The 20,617-nt window shown below is 39.3% G+C and overlaps 4 protein-coding genes across 4 annotated transcripts in view; 2 read left to right on the top strand and 2 right to left on the bottom strand.

The window, feature by feature from the left end:
* The window catches only part of LOC133528851 (serine/threonine-protein phosphatase alpha-2 isoform), a 73,124-nt gene extending 69,655 nt beyond the window's left edge, over positions 1–3,469 (top strand). The window contains exon 8 of the mRNA XM_061866337.1: positions 215–3,469. Coding sequence (XP_061722321.1) covers positions 215–218 — 4 coding nt within the window. The 3' untranslated portion in view covers positions 219–3,469. The remainder of the gene's footprint in view (positions 1–214) is intronic.
* On the bottom strand, positions 3,456–10,658 carry LOC133528847 (putative odorant receptor 85e). The gene is made up of 8 exons (XM_061866333.1): positions 9,045–10,658; positions 8,374–8,499; positions 7,381–7,610; positions 6,684–6,717; positions 6,267–6,445; positions 5,739–5,828; positions 4,251–4,406; positions 3,456–3,766 (listed from the first exon to the last, which is right to left on the bottom strand). The coding sequence occupies exons 1-8, from the start codon at positions 9,508–9,510 to the stop codon at positions 3,710–3,712; spliced, it is 1,338 nt and encodes a 445-aa protein (XP_061722317.1). The 5' UTR covers positions 9,511–10,658; the 3' UTR covers positions 3,456–3,709.
* Positions 10,659–10,785: 127 nt separating this feature from the next.
* On the bottom strand, positions 10,786–17,806 carry LOC133528850 (coiled-coil domain-containing protein 42 homolog). The gene is made up of 8 exons (XM_061866336.1): positions 16,851–17,806; positions 15,070–15,271; positions 14,013–14,186; positions 13,582–13,660; positions 12,481–12,620; positions 12,086–12,247; positions 11,501–11,601; positions 10,786–10,961 (listed from the first exon to the last, which is right to left on the bottom strand). The coding sequence occupies exons 1-8, from the start codon at positions 16,961–16,963 to the stop codon at positions 10,925–10,927; spliced, it is 1,008 nt and encodes a 335-aa protein (XP_061722320.1). The 5' UTR covers positions 16,964–17,806; the 3' UTR covers positions 10,786–10,924.
* Positions 17,807–17,932: 126 nt separating this feature from the next.
* Positions 17,933–18,952, top strand: LOC133528858 (peptidyl-tRNA hydrolase 2, mitochondrial-like). Its single transcript, XM_061866345.1, has 2 exons — positions 17,933–18,244; positions 18,465–18,952. The coding sequence occupies exons 1-2, from the start codon at positions 18,116–18,118 to the stop codon at positions 18,828–18,830; spliced, it is 495 nt and encodes a 164-aa protein (XP_061722329.1). The 5' UTR covers positions 17,933–18,115; the 3' UTR covers positions 18,831–18,952.
* The last annotated feature ends 1,665 nt before the right edge of the window (positions 18,953–20,617 follow it).

Below are 20,617 nucleotides of genomic sequence, written 5' to 3'. Positions count from 1 at the left end.
CAACTTTTACTATGGGCCTAACCCCGAAATCGCGAAAAAAAAATCAGCTGTTTCATAGAAACCAAACCAAAATGTAGATTTTCCACCCCTCAGCGTATGGTCAAACTTAAAAATTTCACCTGTATGTTGCAATTTAATTAAGAAACGTCTCGAAGATTGCTTGGTCCTTTTATTTTTTCTCATTAATCACTTTGTCATTGTATCTTCCCCGCAGCTAACCTGTGCGCGCCCGCATGGACCCTCCCTCCGTGTACTCTGTCGGCATCCTGCGGCCCTGTGCGCCAAACAACCCTCCAGGGTCGAAACTATACCTAGACATTCACAAACAAATTCACAGGGTGATCCACCACACCACACGCCACCCTGTACTATACAGGGTGGCCGACACTACACGCCATCCTGTATTTAGTATACAGGTTGGCCGACATAACCCTGTATTATACAGGGTGACCGACACCCGAGTTATTTTGTTTGTCAATGTCTACCCTCTTAGAGAGCGTTCTTCTTAGATATAACCTCGGATGACGATCCGATAGTTTATAAGCGTTAGGCCTAGCCTTCGAGCCTAAGTCTTTTCTAGCGTTGTCTGTCTCTGGGCGTAGTTGAGCCGCCGTCCCGCAGCGACTCATTCGTATTTCGAACCTGCACCCGTCAATAGAGTGCACTCTTCATTGTATTTTTTAATTATGGACTTTCCATTCTTTTTTTTTAATGTTTTTAAAAATGAAATTTTAGCAATCAAGTCTTATTTACAGTACTGCTGTGTTGAATGTTCTTTATTGTGGTCGTCTTAAAGTTCAATATTGCTCGCATTGATCAACGATTGCTGGAAAATTGTGTTCAGCCTTCAGACATGAGCATGCGAGCTTGCGAATCGCCAATGTTGCCATCCTTACCATATTTATTTGTCTTGTCTGTGGCGATTTGCGCTATGACCTTTTTCTTAACTCTTTTGAAAGAGATTTTTTTACAATATATTTATACAGGGTGGCATGGGATACGTGATCAGGTCTTGAAAATATTAATTCGTGTTTTTTTTTTATTGTTAACGATTGAAGATAATAAAGAAACTGATTTGTTAAGTTTCTATTGAAAGGGTATGATTTGTTCATGTTAACTATCGCTTTGAATTTGTAGTATTTGAGTAAAAACTGATCAAGACTCATGTCATCCTGTATATCACATAGCTAAGCCAGTGTCGCGTAGTAATAAATTTATTTAAAAAGCAAAAAGCCCGGGTTCCCTGCGTAATTTACTAATGTGGAAGAATGTCTCGAGAATACAAAATAATATGTAATTGTCTGTGCGTATGACTGCGTATGTGTGTGTATTCAATATCCAACTATGTATGTTAGTGCGATCAACATTGACACCGGTATTCGTTATTGAACTGACTGACTTCGTTAACCCTTTTACCGCTGAGCACGTCAATTGACGCGCGCCGCTACACCTCAATATCATTCGTGCATTCCGACAGGTTCATGATGACACGCGTGCCGTTCAAAGGTTTCATATTAGTTCCAGTACCTAACATTTTTTTAACATGATCGAACATGCCTGGGACTGGACCAAGGTCGCGGTCCGGTACGCCCGTCTGTTACTGATTTTACGTTGAACGTGTTTCAAAGATACATTGATTAACATGCGTAAAATCTAAGACAATTTCGCGCTTTGAATTTGACAGGTAAACGAGATGGCGCTGTATAGCTCCATACAGTTTGCGATAACTCTGATTGTCAAAAGTTGACGTTTGACAATTGAATATTTTGGATGACAAACTAAGGGGCATGATTTTTTCTATGACCGTAATAAGATTCATATACTAGCCATGTCTTATCCAACCTCGACATTGACAGAATCATCGACACCTTGATGGAGCCATAACACGAAAAATTGATTGATAGACTGATGGAAAACTGTTATCGTAGCCTATGAACGCGTTCAAAAGTAGAGATATAGAGATATCACATAACATAATTATTTTGTGCGTGTTTTTAACGCAATCTTCTATACCTCTGTTAATTTTTAAAATGACAAACTATTATCAACGGCTTGTTTGTTAGATTGGACAGACGTTTGTGAATAACGTCAAAAAATAATGTCATTTTCAGGCAAAACTAAGTCTACTAAGTGGGACTACTTAGTCGCTTGCGATAAGGACGGTGTGACAGGTTATTCGTATGATACAAGCAACTCTCGTCCTTATGGTCAAATCGAATCATGAACAATCGAAATAAAAAAATGTTGTTAACCTTAACCTTGACGACCTCGTCAGGAATGGAAGTATCACGATATGACGTGACGAATGCCAGTGTGAATGTTGTAACGCGTCGGTCTGATCTCTAATACTAATCGGATTAATGCCCACACAATGGAGATTATTTAGTTAACTAATGGCGCGATTACACGCGTCCGCCGTTACAGACGGACGTACATTGGTCCGGTCTGCATATCTCTTTCTCGCTCTCACTTATAGCTGCGTCCTTAACGGACGTACGACGGACCACGTTCCACACGATCGGACCGGACCAGGGACGCGGTCCGGTACGCCCGTCTGTTACGGATTTTAAGTTGAACGTGTCTCTTGAGACGACCGGACCTGTGTAACCGCGCCATTATCCGATAGTAACCGAGATCAGTATATTAAAGATCGATGACAGAAATGTAATGATAATATTGGAAATAATTGATAAAGTATAATAAGTAGTAAGCATAAATAATGTAAACGACGCATAGTTTGTTGAAGGCAGAACAAACCGTCCCCCGTATAGTGGTCGGACTTAGCAACTGATGTAGTGCTTTTAGCAATACAACTCTTATACAACCTTAAGCTGTATAATTTCAAATTATGCTGCAAAATAAACGTTTTTTTGAGATAAAACATTTGTTAAGCCTCTGAGGGTCTTAATTTGCATAATTTGAGAAGGTCAGCTAAAAGTTCAAGAGAACTAAGAAGAAAAAAGTTAAAAGTTATCCTTTTACTGATTTGACTTGAGAATGACTGATATCAACGTCATTGTTAAAAATAATATAAAATGGAATGTTTTTTGAAACGGCTTACGTAAGGCTTCATTAACTGAGGCATTTTGGATGATAATTATATTTACAAAAAATGTTTGTAAGCATTAGCTGTGCTTAAACACAAACTTTATTGTCAAATTAATTTTGCGGAAGATATGGCGTTTAGAATGGTTTTAACCCTTTCACCGTCATTTGCCATCTAAGACATCACTCACACACTTTGCCACAGTGAAAGTGTCCATATCTTGGTACTGTGGCCAAAACTCTTGACGACTAGGCATCCTTGACGTTGAAAGGGTTAACCTTATCCACCGATTGTGAAGGTTGTATAAGACGCGCTACAAGCAACTGAATTTCTTTTATGCGCTCAATTCGGGGCTACCTGCGATTCATGTATGAACAAGAACTGTATATTAATTTCGTAAATAAAACACTTTCCGAATTATAATGGTTTTATTTACTGATTTTCTATTGAATAATTATTTAATTCGTGACTAAAGTGGAGATCAAGAAATTGGAAATAATGTAAACAAACCAATTTACCTTCAATACTTTGTAATCAGTTAATCACACACTGTTTGGACAATCAGGATACTTCAAATTTTTTTTAGGTTAGATGTCAAATGCCAAGAAGAGCATACATATTTGTTTACATTATTTGCTGTTTCTATTGGACTTCGATATAGAGCTAGTGATTGTTGATTTTGTCTAGCAGCGTGTAGTATGAGAACGAAGTTTTGATTATCTGAAACAAATAAGTAGTTAAATATTAGACTAATACCGTTCGAGAAACGAGTTCGAGTATTAGTCTAATATTATTAGTGTGTTGTCATGGCAACCCATACAATTTGACAGGGGCCTATTTCTCGAACGGTATTAGAATGGAAGGTAGAGGCAAGGAACAAAAACTCCTTAGGCAGAATTGTTGCAAAAGTGTCCAGCTGTCAGCTATAAATAATAGTTCCAAATCTCTCCAGGGTAGCTAGGACCCTAGGCGTTATTGATGGAGTGAAGTGCGCTGTCTATGATTAGATTTTTCTCTCAAGTATTCTAAGTATTGTAGGGCCACCTATTATGGTTTTTTGTCGGACACTTTTTGGTATATGGAGATTCTGTTCCTTGCCTCTACCTTCCATAGGTCTAATATTATTAGTGTATTGCCATGGCAACCCATACGACTTCACAGAAATTCTAATTTCACGAGTTCGAGAAATGGGCCTTGTACTTACGATAACGAAAGTATGCAGATCCATGGGCAGGAATCTTCCAGCGCGCATGGTCACAGGTTTCTTATTGGCGAGTAAAATATTGAGCAGCAGTCGCCGGGCCGGCGCGCCCATGGCGGGCCACGCGCTCTGGTAGGCGGCTGTAGACACGCGGCTCGCCTGGACACCAACAACCCGCGTACCCAACATTTTTTTATTCAAACAAAATGTATACAGTCTGACAGTCCAAACCAAATCACTGTACAATTCAGAGTCAACTTATACGCTACGGTACACAACACTACAAAAACAGTTGTATAAAATACCACCATCCATCACCTCCCAATACTTCAGACAGATACTACATACACTTGAGTGGAGATTTCAGGTGTGCTACAGTACGCGTTGCTGGAACTGCAAGAAGGTTATGGTGTCTAGGCCTAAGTTCCTGCTTGGATAGGAAAGGACGCAATCGTTAACGCTCCGTAGCGAACGAAAGGCAACTGTCGCTGTCGTACTTATATGGAAGGGTGATAGAGATGACTACGTTACACTACGGAGGGTTTGAGATTGGCATGTAGGCTACGCGGGCAGTTTAGATTAAAATTTATGCCATGGCCCTCTGTTGTCGTGTCCCCTTATTCATAAACATGCTACAAATCTCGATTAGCGAATAATGGTTTGTTGTTCTGTCATTTTGATAACGTATTTGTAAGAAAGAGTTATAAGGGGGTTAGAATTTCAGCGAGATTTAAGTTTGTGATAAGTAGGTACCACATGTTAATATTTATAGATCGTGTCATTCACGTAGACGCGTGCTTTAACTCGTATTGTCATGTTATTAAAGGTTAAATTTGACAAAGCCACCCGTCATCGTGGATGACACGATTTATATTCGTAAAAAACGAGAACAAAAAAATCGTTCTTTATACAACTTGGTTACCTTTAGTTTGTGACTGTGAAGCGCTTTAATCAGAAAGTCTACAACCAATATATTACCAATTATTATTAGTTTACCAATAAAGTGCCAAAAAAAGAACAAAAGAGCGAAAAAAGCCGTACAACGACCGCAATGACTACGACTACTCTGACAAGAGTATATATACGACTAAGAAGAAGAGAATAAAGTGCCAATTACTTTACTTCTACACTTTATCAGGCCTGATATCATTCCCGACGTCGAGCCCGAGCAAGAGTATTTTTCCGTTTCACTAAATATCAGCACATCGTTAACAATATTTGAAATGTAAAAAATTGGTTCATATGCAAAAATATCAAACGTTGAACATTTTTGGCAATTAGAGACAATGTATTTTTTAAATTTCAAATATTGTTAACGATGTGCTGATATTCCGTGAAACGGAAAACTATTATAAAACCCGACATCGGGACTGATTTCGGGCCGATATCGGGAAAAGTGGATGTAATTGGCGCTTAATTACTTGGTTAAAGCGTTACTTAAATACCGTTTTTTTCTTTCAATTACAGATTCTTTATATCGAATTTACTTACCTGCAAAATGATTTGATTGCCAAAGTAGCAATAAACAAATATATCCAAAGCTACGGCGGCAAGATATTCCACAGTAATCAATTCAAACTTCTGTAACAAAAAATACATATTTGTATTGTGATATTATCGTCTATTTTTGCTTCAGAAAGTCATAATCAGACCGTGCATGGTAATCTGTAGTTTCATAATGTTTAGGTACACATATCATAATTGCTCTTGATACTTAGGTATATGCTGTGGCTCCAAGGGTTTTACTGTAGGAGTTCGTGTTCATTATACCTATTTACAGTCATGCAGAGGTAGGTGACCCCCCCCCCCCCCCCCGTGCATAGACTGATTGTATGTCATCTTTCTCTGCAGCTAATTACTCGTACTGGGACACTGGTTAAATTTCAAATTATTGATTCAAACAACCTATAATATGGTACATAACCTGTGGCGAATTTACTCTTATAAATGGCCTTATGATGTTATCTCACGAATTTACTTTTATAAATGGCCTTTTGATGTTATCTCTCTCTTACTCACCACACTAGCCGCGTACAGAAGAGTGCAGAGATACAGGGTGACCTGGACAACCCTCAGAGCCAATAAAGGCGACACAAAGGCTTCGAACTTCTCCTTGTACCTGGCGACCACTTGACAGACGCGCGCGCATTCGCGGAGCGCGTCCACTGTCGCGGCGTCAAAGTCCGAGTCGTAGATATCTGGTCACAACAAAATAAGGGGCTCTATAGACCTTGCAACAAATAGCATTCGATTTTGGTGATCGATCGATGTAATTCGTTACACTTTCTTAGTCGGCAATGTGTCGAAAATCGCATGCGATTTTTGTTGCAAGATTCCTTAACTTGTTTGTTGCCAGAGTCCTTAACGCACAAAATATGGGGTATAGGTAGACAAAAAAAAATAGTACTAAAGACGTACAAATTCAACTTTACTTACCAAATTCGTTTCGTCGTTCCGTAAAATGGGAGGTCTGCGTAAAAATAGATAAATGTAAGTTACTCCTTGTAATTCTTTGGACAACTATTTTTTGAAGTAATAAATGGCTCTTGCATACCTATGGCCAAACGCTACTTATTTATACCTACACCGAGATTTTTGCTGTAGATATACTGATATCGCTCATCATGTACTATTACAACATAGGTTCCGGCTTTTTGCCGTAACAGGGCATTATGTGTCACGTGGCACGGCGCTCTGTAGTAGTCCAGTGCAGCGCGCATTGCTTGCTTGACTGCAGAAGGATGGTTACATACTACTTTCTTATCATAATGATACGAGTCTTCCAAGCCAGGTTTGCTGTAGATATACTTATGTATCTCGTCATCCACTACTCCAGCATAGGCCCCGGCATTTTGTCACAACAGAGCCGTATGTGGCACGCCGTAGTAGGCCGGTGCAATTTTTATTTTTACCGGAAAACCGAAGGATGGTTATGTTATGTCTACTTACTACTTTCGTATCGTAACGATAAACCTAATATTCCAAGTCCGGTAGATATAATTATGTCGCACATCACCCACTATTCCAGCATAGGTTCCGACATTTTGCCGTAACAGGGCATTATGTGGCACGCACTGTAGTAGGTCAGTGTAGCGCGTATTGTTTACTTGACTGCAAAAGTATGGTTACTTACTACTTCCTTATCATAATGATACAACGAGTCTCCCAAGTCAGTCTTGCTATAGATATAATTATGTCTCTCGTCATCCACTATTCCAGCATAGGTCCCAGCATTTTGTCGCAATATAGCTTTATGTGGCACGCCGCTCTGTATTAGGCCGGTGTAGCGTGCGTTTCGGACGCTGCAGCAGAGCAGGTCTAGTTGACCGCAGAGGATGATGGAGTTTGTGGCGAAGAATACTCCTGAAAAAATACATTGTAAATGAAGCAAAGTAAAAAGTGAGCTACTAACAAAGAGAATTTGAAATAGAGGTGGATTGTCAAAGAATACTTTGTACCCACAGTAAATTTACTGCCACATCTTTTGATACATGATTAAACCTTTTAGAACGTCATTTGAGTTTGATCCTTATTCTTTCACTGATATGTGTTAAATTTGTTAAATATCAAAAATTGGCGCCATCTAATAGATCAAAGGCTAAAGGAATGGCGACGTCGTTTCGTGCGATGGCGTGGATGTGCCACTTTTTGATATTTAACCCATATCAGTATGGTAATCAGTTATGGCATCTTATCACATCATCATTGCAAAATAACTCGTGTTAAACGTTTCCGTCTCAAGCAAAGATTTCCATACTTGCCATACTTTAGAAATGGTCTATTTTCGATTTAATCAGAAGTTAGTAGCTCGCACTTCTGCACGATTTGCTTTTAGCCAGCACACGCTTAACCTGATTTTTAAACATTATATCGGTGTAAGCTGTATGCTGTATACCGTTGAACCACTGGTAGGTAGCAGGCGGCTGAAAGATGAGATCTACTTGCAAGATGTATTTCGGTTGATATGATATAAGAGCTATACCCTCCTAAAGCCCCGTGTCATCAATATATTACATAGGATTTTTAACTGTATGCATTACAGTGCTAAAGTTAAAATTTGTCTGAAAAAGATGACGTCACCGGGCTTCAGGAGGATACTTAGCCGAAAAGTTATTATATATCAGACCTAGCTGTCCGACGGCGAGGCCGACGAAGGCCTGCGCAAGGCACTGCCGTAGAAACGCCATTAGCACGTACGGGCTTCGCTCAGCGTCCATGTACGCCCAGCTCTGCAGGGGCTGATGTGTCCACACTGTGAAATAAGAAGAGCTAATGCGAAATAAGAAAACTAGTGCGAAATAAGAGATTACAAGCATAGCTATCTGCAAAAGCGTAGTTTCCAGTAGAGTCAACTCGAGATTGTCTCTGCTTGGAGGCGTTCATTAACGAGGTAACAGCATAAGCAATAGCAGTAAGTAATAGAACTAATAGACATTCACATGCCACCAGATACCACGAATTTATTCTGCCGGAACACTGATGAAGAAAAAGTATCTTGTAGAAAAAGTAAAGTGTTCTTGCAGGTGTTTGTGGCTCTTATCTGACGTCACGTACCAGATTTTTTGTACCTACCTACAAAATTACGTTGTATTAAACAATATACAGCAGTTTCCCATGAAATCTGATTTGACGCTGCACACAGCGTACAGCAACTAGATACTAAGAGTCTACAGGTCTACAGCTAGAGTACAATTATGTGCAATATAAATGTCTTGGATCTGATACTGGCGCTCGAATTGGATTGTCATTATCAGGACAAAGAATAACAAGACTATATAAAAATAATTAGATACTTACAGTGAAAACCCATAGGCAGAGCGACATACATAGTCACACTAAACAAAGTGCAAGCCGTATACACATACGCGAACTTCTTCGCCGACGTATAACTACCCTCCATCGTCATGTTTGTCAAGCCTCTCGCCGAATGGAACTTAAAGTTCTCATTCATAAACTCCACCAAGTCATATAACTCTTCTTTATATAAAGCAAAATAAATGACGACGGCAACTGATACTATCAAAGGTAGACCATCAGCTAATTTATCCAAGCTTCCCATAATATCAACCCATTCTGTGTACAAATTCACGATTAATGTGATCGGAAAGTTTATAAGCACAAAGAGAACTATAGCTAAGTAGATATTATTGAATATTATCTTAAATTCACTTTCTGTGTTGGGAAACCACTCCCAGCAGGCAACGATTTTTAATGGCAGTTGTATGAAGTGGGTGTAGTCGAATATTTGATCTTTGGCGGCCATTTTGTTGACCGATTGTGAAATGGACGCCGCTGATCAAGAAGGGCTTTAAATACTTGGGTTATTAATTAAGTATGCAAACCTAAAGGCCTTTACTCACTAGGGTTGTTCAACACATACAATTATTATTATACTGTCTCTTTTCCTACCTATACAGGTATAAAGGTAGGGCAAGTCTAGCTTACGATGATAAAAGATTATGACCAATGATTATGCTGCCTACTTTCTAACTGTTGCTCAAACTTCTACCACATATGTACCTAATTAACGAGTTCACCGTGGGAGGGGATCGAAGAACCCATTCAAATGGTTAATTACGAGTAATTACCTCAGCGAAGGTGTTAAGTTGGCTGTTTGTCATAAATATGTGAACGAAGCATATCATACTGCCGCCGCCCACAATCTTTCTGCTTTGGCTAAAGGTTGACTGGTAGATAATGCCTCAGGTATTAAGTCCGCTTTTGTACTGTAAAGTTTTATTTTGTGCAATAAAGGTTAAATAAATAAATAATGTTAACGAAACAGAACTACCTACAAACGTGTACTAAGACCTTAGCTACGTCGATAATTAACTCGTTGTTAACTTAACTTTGACTAATTAGCGAAGCTTCGTTTAGAATATTTAAGTTCTTCAACTATCCAAAGTTTAAGTACTTAAGGTAAGTTGTTTATAGCGGCTTTTGTTTGTTAATTATTGAAAGTATTGGGATTATATACATTTTCTTGTCCAATTAATCACCGTCTTCTTTAGTATTTTATAATGCAATTAAGTATGTGAATCTTTATGCTAAATACCTAGATTAATTTTAATGTTAGTTTAACCCTTTTCCAGGCATAGTACGGTTTATCGACCACATACGCGCCATTAGAATTTCAACTTTAGCATTCCGATTTAAGGTTCAAATTAGATTACACTTTCAGGAAATATTACTTGTCTTCAAATGAATCATCAAAGCTGGAAAATTTGGAATATATTTGGATTTTTTGGGAAAACCTTGTAGGTGCGGAAACGGGTTAATATTGATAAGAAATATGCCAAATATAAAATTTAAATATTTTGACAACTTAAGTATATCCTTATTTAAATTAATAAACAATAGATCTGTTTTTAACACATTCACTGCCAGGAACCCACCTGGTGGGCGCTCGTGAACTTTGTTCAGATGCCGTACAACCCGCTGGGCGGGTTGTTTTGTACGCAGCTATAAACCACCGGTTTCTGGGGTAGTGCGCCGTTTTTTGTCTGGCAGTGAATGTGTTAAACTCAGAATAAGAATGCTTGTCTTACATGATGATTTTATTTTATCAGGAAAACATCCAAAAGGAACAAACAGAAGCTATATACAACATACAAATTAATTTGGCCATGATTTTATGATAATATTATGTAAGATATTTATTAAAATAATAAATTAAACTAGCCCGCAGACTGGAGCGCGGACTCTGCATCACCCCTAAGATACAAAAAATACATTTAGTTGAGTAAGTTTAGTAAGTAGCAGTAGTAAGAGATTATTCGCTATAATTTGCTGCGGGTTGGCTCTCGGATTAGCTAAACAAACTTTTAGAAAATGCTTTTAAAGTATCTACTCTAATTATCCAAATACACATATATCTAAGAACGGACCTTACGGGCAATAAGAATGGGGCCAGTATATTATACAGCGGTGTCACGCGCATGAATTCCAGCCAATCGTGCAGCCTCACACCACAACGTGATTGGTCGATGTGTTCCCATCACGCGCACGATTGGTCGTGACACCACAGAACTAGCACCATTCTTAGTAAAGCCCGACCTTAGATATAGGTATGTCAGATGTCCAAATATCTTCAGAGCCTTTTGACGTATATTGCAAGCTATGCGGCGGCGATTCCATGCCATACTTACCAGATTTAATTAAATTATTTAAATAAACCGGATGGAGTCCTCAATCATTATCAAAATTAAAAGATACCAGAAAAGTTTTTACACCAGTAATCATATGGAACTTACTTCTCCTTGGAGCGCTTGGCTGCGATTCTATGGATCCTCTTTAGCTCCAGCAACGCTCGCATTATCACAACCAACTGCTGCTCGAAGTCCTGAGGCTTCACCTGTATTTGAGAAAAAAGATTCATGGAACACGATAGTAAAACTTTATATCGGCATACAAGTAGAGGTAGGTATCGAAAGAAGACAAAATACTTGAGTTTTACGTATGTTTATGAGAGCTAACAAACTATTTCCTTTATGTAATATCTATACGCTGTATTGTACAAAATGCATTTCATTCTATTAGGTTGATAAAAAAAAAAATTTTGGAGCAGTCTGGTGCAGCAGCTGAAATCGTAGCTAATGAGGCATTATAAGTCCGCCAATGTACCTTTTTTGGTGTGCAATAAATTTTAAATAAACACATAATGCCAAGATAACAAGCATAGCACTAATAAAAACGTGAAAGTTGATAATTCAAAAAATCTAAATCCCTAAGGAAAATAATCTTGGACAATTTATTCAACTCTTAGTTGGCGCAGTCTGGTAGGATCAGCCTAGCTTATATTCGATGTAACGTCATTGACATACTATTTGACAATATACCTCAATAGAAAGCCCCTTGTTCTTGCAGATCTTGACGTAGAGGCTGTATATGGCGGCCTTGACGTGGCACAGCTCGACGTGACGCCTGGCAGCCGTTTCCTTCAACCGGTGCAGTGCCAGCTCCCATTTTATCACGCGATTGCGTACTTGGTCATACTCCCACTGGAATAAGAGAGTTAAGTTGCGAAATGATATTCCTCCCGGACTCGGGTATGTCCTTATGTAAGTAAGTAAATAAACATTTTCATTGTACGAGAAAAATAAATATTGAATACATCAGATAGAAAATAATCAAATCGTTTCGTTGTCGTAGGATAACGATTGTCACCATGGCTAGGCCGGCAGGATCATTGGGATGGCTATCATTATCCCTCTCTGGCAAACAGCACCCTTACCCTCAAGTTTGCAAGCTTGTTATTGAGCCCCATGATGAACAATTTCTTCTCCTCGGTGAGGGATGCTATCTCCTTCCTCGCGTCTTCCAGCATCTCCAGGTCATGCTCCTGGCGGTCGGCCAGGGTACTTTTCGCAGCGGCTACAAACAATCAATGTCGTTGTACTATAACTCTGTATCTTTCTTTAGGTATTTAAATAAAAGTAAACAATTTGTAAATTTTCGGGTAATTATATAACATTTAATGGTTAATCAACCAAATACAAAACCACCTGGAGTTGTCACTGAACGACCTGACTTTAACCATCATTATTTGATCATGTAAGAAGCCAGCATTTGAGGGTAGATTTTGTTTACTTTTATTTAAATACCTAAAGATACAGAGTATAGCTTTCCTACAGCACCTACTAAAACCTTACCTAGTAAAAAATAAATGCAGTCAAGTTATAGTAACAAATAATACAACACAAGAATAATTCGCATATACACCGCGGGTCAATTAAACCCAACAGATTTTAAAGATGTATTCTTGACCGCATTTAGAGACTAAAATGTCATACAAAATTTCCCGTGATCGATCTTGTTTTAGAGAGAATGCCATTTTTTGTGAATATTTGTTTATGTTATAACATATAAGACGCCTTTTTACCTGTAACGCTGCCACTATGTGACTTGATTTAGACATACCTACTGACAGATGTTAAAATAAACATAAAATCGCTTTACTTATTCGTTGTAATAATTTCTTTTTTCACCAGGATGTAAAAATAAATAACGTTTCGTATGCAGAAAACCAATTGGGCTCCACGCCTTGACGAGATGACCTTGACGCCTTCGACAGGAACTGGTGGGAGACAGGTCCAGACCGGGATACGTGGAAAGGGAGAAGGGAGGCGTTTGCCCAGCAGTGGGACACTCTAGGCTCATATAAATAAATAAAATGCAGAAAACGCAAAAAAAATCTGCATAAAATATTTTTGTTTGAAAAATTTGGCCAAAACTTATGTAACATTTTCTGCTCCTTATGACCTCAGGAAAGCGTCGTTAAAATCTGTCGGGTTTAATTGGCCCACGGTGTATAATTTGTATTAAATTAGCTTACCCAAAGCTTCATATCGATTGAGAACATCCAAAGGCTGCTTGAATTCTGGATAGTTCCTCACAACCGCCATTAAGTAATCCTGGGAATAAATAAAACATCGTACGAAATAAGCACATACCCGGAGTCAGGTCGACATTATCCATTCCAAGAAAAATCGTCTCAGTAGCTATTACTTTATCCTATCCACAAACTGTTCCACTTGCACAATCTATGATATCAAAATCGCTGCCGAATTAGCTTGGTCTTACTATACTTACCAAACTATGAACCAATAATAAGTAGTAAGCTCCAAATGTGCATGTGTGAAGTGTTAATGTGGTTCTTGTTTTTTACAGTTTTTACCTACCTATATTTGGCTAGTGTAAAACATTTCCTCACCAAAACCCCGGGGTCTGTTCATCAATGGTAATCTTCCAACAGTTCCAACTCACCTCATAGATGGTGTAGTCCTTGACCTGCTTCTCCATCATAAGCCTGACTTCTTCCATCTCTTCCACGCGCTTGCGCATGGCCTCTGTTTCACGTGTCTTGCGTTCGAGCGCTTCCTCGTCGGCCGCCATCTTACGCTCGGCGCGATCGCGTTTCTTTTGGTTCTCTCGAATGAACTGGCAATTTCAGAAGATTTTAAAGACGTCCAGCTAAAACTTCATGGGGAGTAATAAATATACAAAAATAAAATAAGAGCATAACATGACAACACTAAGTAATGCTTTACGGGAAAGAAGTAATTTTAATATAGGATAGAAAGCGATGGATGTTTTTCCCTACAAGGTAGTAAAATAAAAATATAGTTATTTGTGCAACAAGTGAGTAAAATTGGTTCACTCCCCGGAGTGACGAAAGTAGGCTTGGTCGAGTTGCTGAGGTGAAAAAACTATTTCACTATTTAACTATTTTCTAAATAGCAACTCACTGGCGCAGTCCGGTGGGATGACGATCTTCTTCTTCCTCGCGTTGTCCCGGCATTTGCCACGGCTCATGGGAGCCTGGGGTCCGCTTGACAACTAATCCCAAGATTTGGCGTAGGCACTAGTTTTTACGAAAGCGACTGCCATCAGACCTTCCAACCCAGAGGATAAACTAGGCCTTGTTGGGATTAGTCCGGTTTCCTCACGATGTTTTCCTTCACCGAAAAGCGACTGGTAAATATCAAATGATATTTCGTACATAAGTTCCGAAAAACTCATTGGTACGAGCCGGGGTTTGAACCCGCGACCTCCGGATTGCAAATCGCACGCTCTTACCGCTAGGCCACCAGCGCTTCCGCTGGGATGACGATGAAAATAATAATCTAAGTGTAAGTATTGTAAATAATGTAATGCGTCCGTTACTTTTTACACGACTGCCAAAGAAAGGAGTGTATTTTTATACTACGTCGGTAGCAAACAAGCATATGGACGCCTGATGATTGCGTGTGGTATTCTCGGCTATAACGTACAGGGGAACCATTATCACTATTCGTGCGACTCTATATAGTCTACTAGTTACCTTATTAAAGCTAATGAAAGATTCCTTCAGCAGCAGCTCTTTAGCGCGAAGCTCTCCCCACTTGATGTCCATGGCGGCGCGATTACGCGCCTCCTCCTCTCGCTTCTCGGCAAGTTTCTCCTCCGCCTCCATCAGGTCTCGCCTGGCTTGTTCCATCAGGACTTGTGGGGTAGGGCGCGCCACGTCCCATACTGGATATTTTCTGAAGCGGGACATTTCTTAAGCTGGGTGGAAAACCTTTTTAACCTGATGTTTTATCAGGCAGGATCACAATTACAACTAAGTAGATAGTTTAAGTAGCCTATACAAATACCTACTTGATATCAGATAGAGGTAGATACTAGAACTGTGAATGTTATCATCAGGAAAGCAACCGTGACATGACGTAAATTCAGGGCGCCGAAACTAATAGCCCTTTCACTAAGCGCTTAGGATCTGTGCCCTTGAACTAGTATACTTAGTCATCATATGTACATAAAGGGCAACGATTCTTGTGGTTGGGTACCTAAGCCGAAGCGGGATCAATTAATGTTTACCTCCACGTAATTTTAGCATCTGAAGATTAGAGATGCAACGAATATTCGGCCACTATTCGGTATCCGGCTTATTCGGCCGAATACCGAATAGTGGCATAGTATTCGGCCGAATACCGAATAGTACGTTAACACGTAGATAACGGTAACGAGGGGTAAAAAAAGTAACAAACTACAAGTACCTGATCAATTCTTTCAGACTACCTTTATATTCCTAACCTAGTACAAAAACATGAGAAAAATAAATAAAAATACACACATGACGAAAACTAACGCACCGCAATGTCCGCAATTCAATACGCACTGCTTGCAGAATAAGCGCAATTTCTATCAAAGACTGACTACAGCGAGAAATAAGAGATTATTCGGCGGCCGAATATTCGGCTATTCGGCCGATGGCTCCGCCGGATATTCGGTATTCGGCCAAGATACTATTCGTTGCATCTCTACTGAAGATTCTAAAGAATCTCAGTAACCTCTTAAAAATTAAGCCTTTTGCCGCGCTTTTGAACTACAAACTAAACATTGTCATGAGTTAAATCGTTGGAAGATCATCATCTTCCTAGCGTTTGTCCCTGCTTATTTCCACGGCTCATGGGTGCCTGGGGTCCGCTTGACAACTAAACCCCAGAATTGGCGTAGGCACTAGTTTTTACGAAAGCGACTGCCGTCCCTGCTTATTACCACGGCTCATGGGAGCCTGGGGTCCGCTTGACAACTAATCCCCAGAATTGGCGTAGGCACTAGTTTTTACGAAAGCGACTGCCATCTGACCTTTCAACCCAGAGGGTAAACTAGACCTTATTGGGATTAGTACGGTTTCCTCACGATGTTTTCCTTCACCGAAAAGCGACTGGTAAATATCAAATGATATTTCGTACATAAGTTCCGAAAAACTCATTGGTACGAGCCGGGGTTTGAACCCACGACCTCCGGATTGCAAGTCGCACGCTCTTACCGCTAGGGCACCAGCGCTTGTACATGACAAGTAAGGTAATGCTGTGGTGTGGCCACACATATCGGGATTCGGAGAATATTCGTGATCTTGCGTCATAATTCGCGTCTCTTGCTATCCAAGGGAAATGAAAGAGACGCCATCACGAATATTCGTCAAATACCGATTGTGTGGCCGCACCCTGAAACAGTTTATTTTGCTCGGGGCACGGCGCTGGGCGGGTTCTCTGTTTGTAGTCGCTTTTCGCTAAATACGAGTTTTCCCATGTTATTGGGTACGCTAACGACCCTTACTTCACAATCATGGAACTTTGCATCAGCGAGTTGTAATACTCCTCGGCGCACTCCACCGGCGGTCCGTGCGGTATTGCGATGGGCGCCAAATCTTTCAACGACATCTTCTTCATTGTTAATATTCACTAACAATGTAAAACAGTAACAAAACAGCTGGGATGTGGAAAGACGTCAACTTTGGACGTCACTGAACGCAAATAAACAGAGAACAGTTGCTTGGCAACGGGCGGGTGGGAGGTTGTCATGTATGTCATAGGATAGGTTGTCGAGTCCCTGCAACGGGAGTCGGCATCAAAGGTCGGCATTCATACTATTTCCCCTCTGTCAAAGAATAGGTACAACTGTGCCTATGGCGGTGCATGTTGCGACTCGTCCGTACACAAAAAGAGATCGAGGTGTGCAAGATTTGTCTTTGACGTGTGTCATATTCTACGTATTTGTGTGGTAATTACAGATTGGATTTTGTATGTAGTGAGTTATTAGTGAGTGAGAAGTGCGTCTGTGTGCACGTTTCCCCCGCAAAAAATGACAGAATGATTTGTTCGGTAAGATATCGCTTAGGCATAGCTTAGGCTCCTCCCTTCTGACGTGTTGGAAGCCGGTGTTGCTCGAAGGACCACAAGTACAATATTTGCAGTATCGATATTTGCAGACGTAAAACTGTGATGTGTGAAAATGATTTTCCATAATGTCAATATCCAGGGAGGAAAATGAGGACTACGTTTGTATGGTGAATCGATTGTTATCTTTTCTCTAAAATATTTAAAATAAAGTTACAATATTTTAGTTAAAAGTCGCGGTCAATTTGACCATTTTTAGCATGCTGAATGACTGACAACGGCAAGATTTAACATGTGACGGCGCGTTCGTAATTTAACATAAGTTTTTTTCCATTATTTACGTTTGTCTTCTAGGCACCGGCCATTTTACAAAAAATCTTCCTTTTTATCATTGCAATACGTATTACTTTATTTTAACGAGTGATTATTTTTGTTTTTATTAAAAGCTCTTTCACTCTGTGTCCGGACCAATTATATGAACGCAACATTTTTTTACTCATTGACAGTTGACATTGACAATTACACTATCTGTCACTTTTGCATTGCATTTGCCGTAACTCGTTCGTTGATTGTACGGAGTTTATACCCAAATAGGTTAATTTTTATGATTTGTACAACAAATAAAGCGATCGGCCGATTAATACAAAAGCAATAGATCAAATCTAGATCTACTTAAAAACTTCAATCATTTCTACCAAACGAAAAATGGAACTGAATATTTCCTTCCTCTCCGGGTTGGGTTGCGGTCTTTGTCTAGGCCTGTCCCTGTTTGCCCTTAGGAAATATCTTGGAATATTCTCCAACGCCAGCAAAGCCGTAGAAACTATTAAGAAGGTAACTTCTAGTCATTAAATTATTGTTGATGCATCCTTAAATTGTTACTGACGATTAAGAAACTACAGTGAAGGTTATCCCCGGTTTCTGTCTCTAGTATGTGCACTTTCACATTTAAATTATAAATATTGTTAATATCAAGGAATTGAAACTTGAACTGAATATTTAAAAAAGTATTACTCGAGTCAGCTTAATTAATTGTAATTTTATCATATTGCAGTTTAAATCCAGATCAGAATACAAGCTCGTCCTAGTGGTCCGAACAGACTTGCAGATGTCCAAAGGAAAAATAGCAGCTCAATGTGGGCATGCATCAGTAGGAGCCTTTGAAAAGGCTCAGCGGAAGGACCCGGAAGGCTTAGAGCAGTGGCAGATGACCGGTCAAGCCAAGATAGCCCTAAAAATAGACTCAGTTGATGAAATAAAGAAGTTAGCCGAGAAAGCAAAGAAAATGGGAGTAGTTACTTCAATGATCAGAGATGCTGGGCGCACTCAAATTGCCCCCAATTCTATAACTGTTCTAGGAGTAGGGCCAGCTCCTAAAGAAGTTATTGATGAAATCACTGGACACTTAAAACTTCTGTGAGAATTGACAATGTTTATAAGTCAGTTTTCTTAAGTGAAAGAACTAAGTTTTTTCAGACAGCATGATGTTGAGCGTTATTTTTAAGTGTTAATGTTAATAAATCATATTTATTAACACACTAAGATGCTAGTTTATAATATTTGCCCAAATCCACTAAAACAGCCATAATCTTTTGTTCTTGAAGACCACAAAGCCTTGCCTAGTAGACGTAAAAAAACCTGGCAGGCCACAGGTTGAGTATTGCTGCACTAAAACAATAAGTTGTATATTTCAAATACTAGAGAAATTCATACCTCCACAAGAATGACTACTATATTAACCACACAATTCCTTGTTGTGAGCAGGGACCAGTCGTATCCCCTTTGAGTTTTGGAAGGGGTATTTAACAAGGATTTGCTTATCAGAGTCGTTGCTAACTAAAACCCTTTAATTTAGCTTTTTAAGCGGTTCATAATACGGGTAAGCTGATACCCGTTCCTAATCGCTAACCTCTTGAAGGGGTATCAATTATAAATAAACTATGACTCTACTGCCATTTTGAACTTTCTCTTCTTAAAATAGAATCAAATATTGCTTATTTGTTTAAAGTTAAGGACTGGGTGTCTAGCGCGTTGACAGCACAGCTGTCATAATTATTTGAATTAGGAAGGGGATACCTTTCCATTTTAGCGGTATCTCTGAGCATGTTCTGAGTAAGGATAAAATAATAAAATAAATATTTTATCATCAAATTTTAATAACCATTCACGGTTAAAAATTTCACTTTAAAGGCGGATAGATGGCGTTTGGTACATAATATTTCGTTGGTGGTGTTTCGTATTTTCATAATCCAGGAATTGCCGACATTAAAACAGAATGAGTAATTATAAAACTTAAACAATAATTATGTAACTAATTACATATAGGAATAGCACCACAATATAAAAATCATGATGATACTTACAGCTAAGTAACAATATTTACAATACACTTGATTAACCAAATTATCAGAAACTATAATTCAAGTAATCTCAAGTAGTGCCCCTGATCTGTTTAGAAGTATAGAGTTAGACCAAGCTAAGTTGGCAGCGATTTTAATGGCCCAGACTGTGCAAGTGTTATTTAAACGTCATAATTTCACAGAAGTTTGACGTTTAACATACTTGCAGTCTGGGCTATCAAAATCGCTGCCAAATTAGCTTGGTCTAACCTTAACATGTCTTACATTCCGTGTTTTAAGTTTAACGTAAATTTCTGTGCTGAACTACATAAAATTAGAGGCACTACAAAGTGATTCTCTTCCAATATGAGAACATCGCTGTAACAGTTATTTGATACGCACCATTGAATAAAATATCCAGCTTACTGCAGTTGAGATTTTAAGAAAGCCCTTAGTTTTAAACTACTTTGACCACGTCACTCACACGAATTCGAGCCAATCGTGCAGTCTAACGCCACGACTTGCATCATTCTTAGTGCCCGAAAGGCCCGTCCTTAGATATATGTCAATGCAATCGGTATCCGACTAGGTAAGGTAGATAGGTGTAAAAATTGTCTTAGCATATTTATTTATTAATTAATTATCCTGAAGGACTTTCTAACATCTCACAAACAGGAGCTTCGATACAATGAAAAAAAAAAGTACTTAAGTAGGTATACTTAGGTTATAATTTATAATCGGCGGTTTTATATTAGGTCACTGTTCTCCGAGTCTGACACCCTAATCTCTATCCCCCTTATTCATAAACGTGTACTAATGTTACGATGCCGCTCAATGCCGGATTTAGAGGTCTGGAGGCCTCGGGCAA

The sequence above is a fragment of the Cydia pomonella genome, chromosome 20 (genome assembly GCF_033807575.1).
Source record: "Cydia pomonella isolate Wapato2018A chromosome 20, ilCydPomo1, whole genome shotgun sequence".
Taxonomy (NCBI): Eukaryota; Metazoa; Arthropoda; class Insecta; order Lepidoptera; family Tortricidae; genus Cydia; species Cydia pomonella.
The sequence above is the reverse complement of the archived record's forward strand: the minus strand, read 5'-3'. Positions and strand labels throughout refer to the sequence as shown.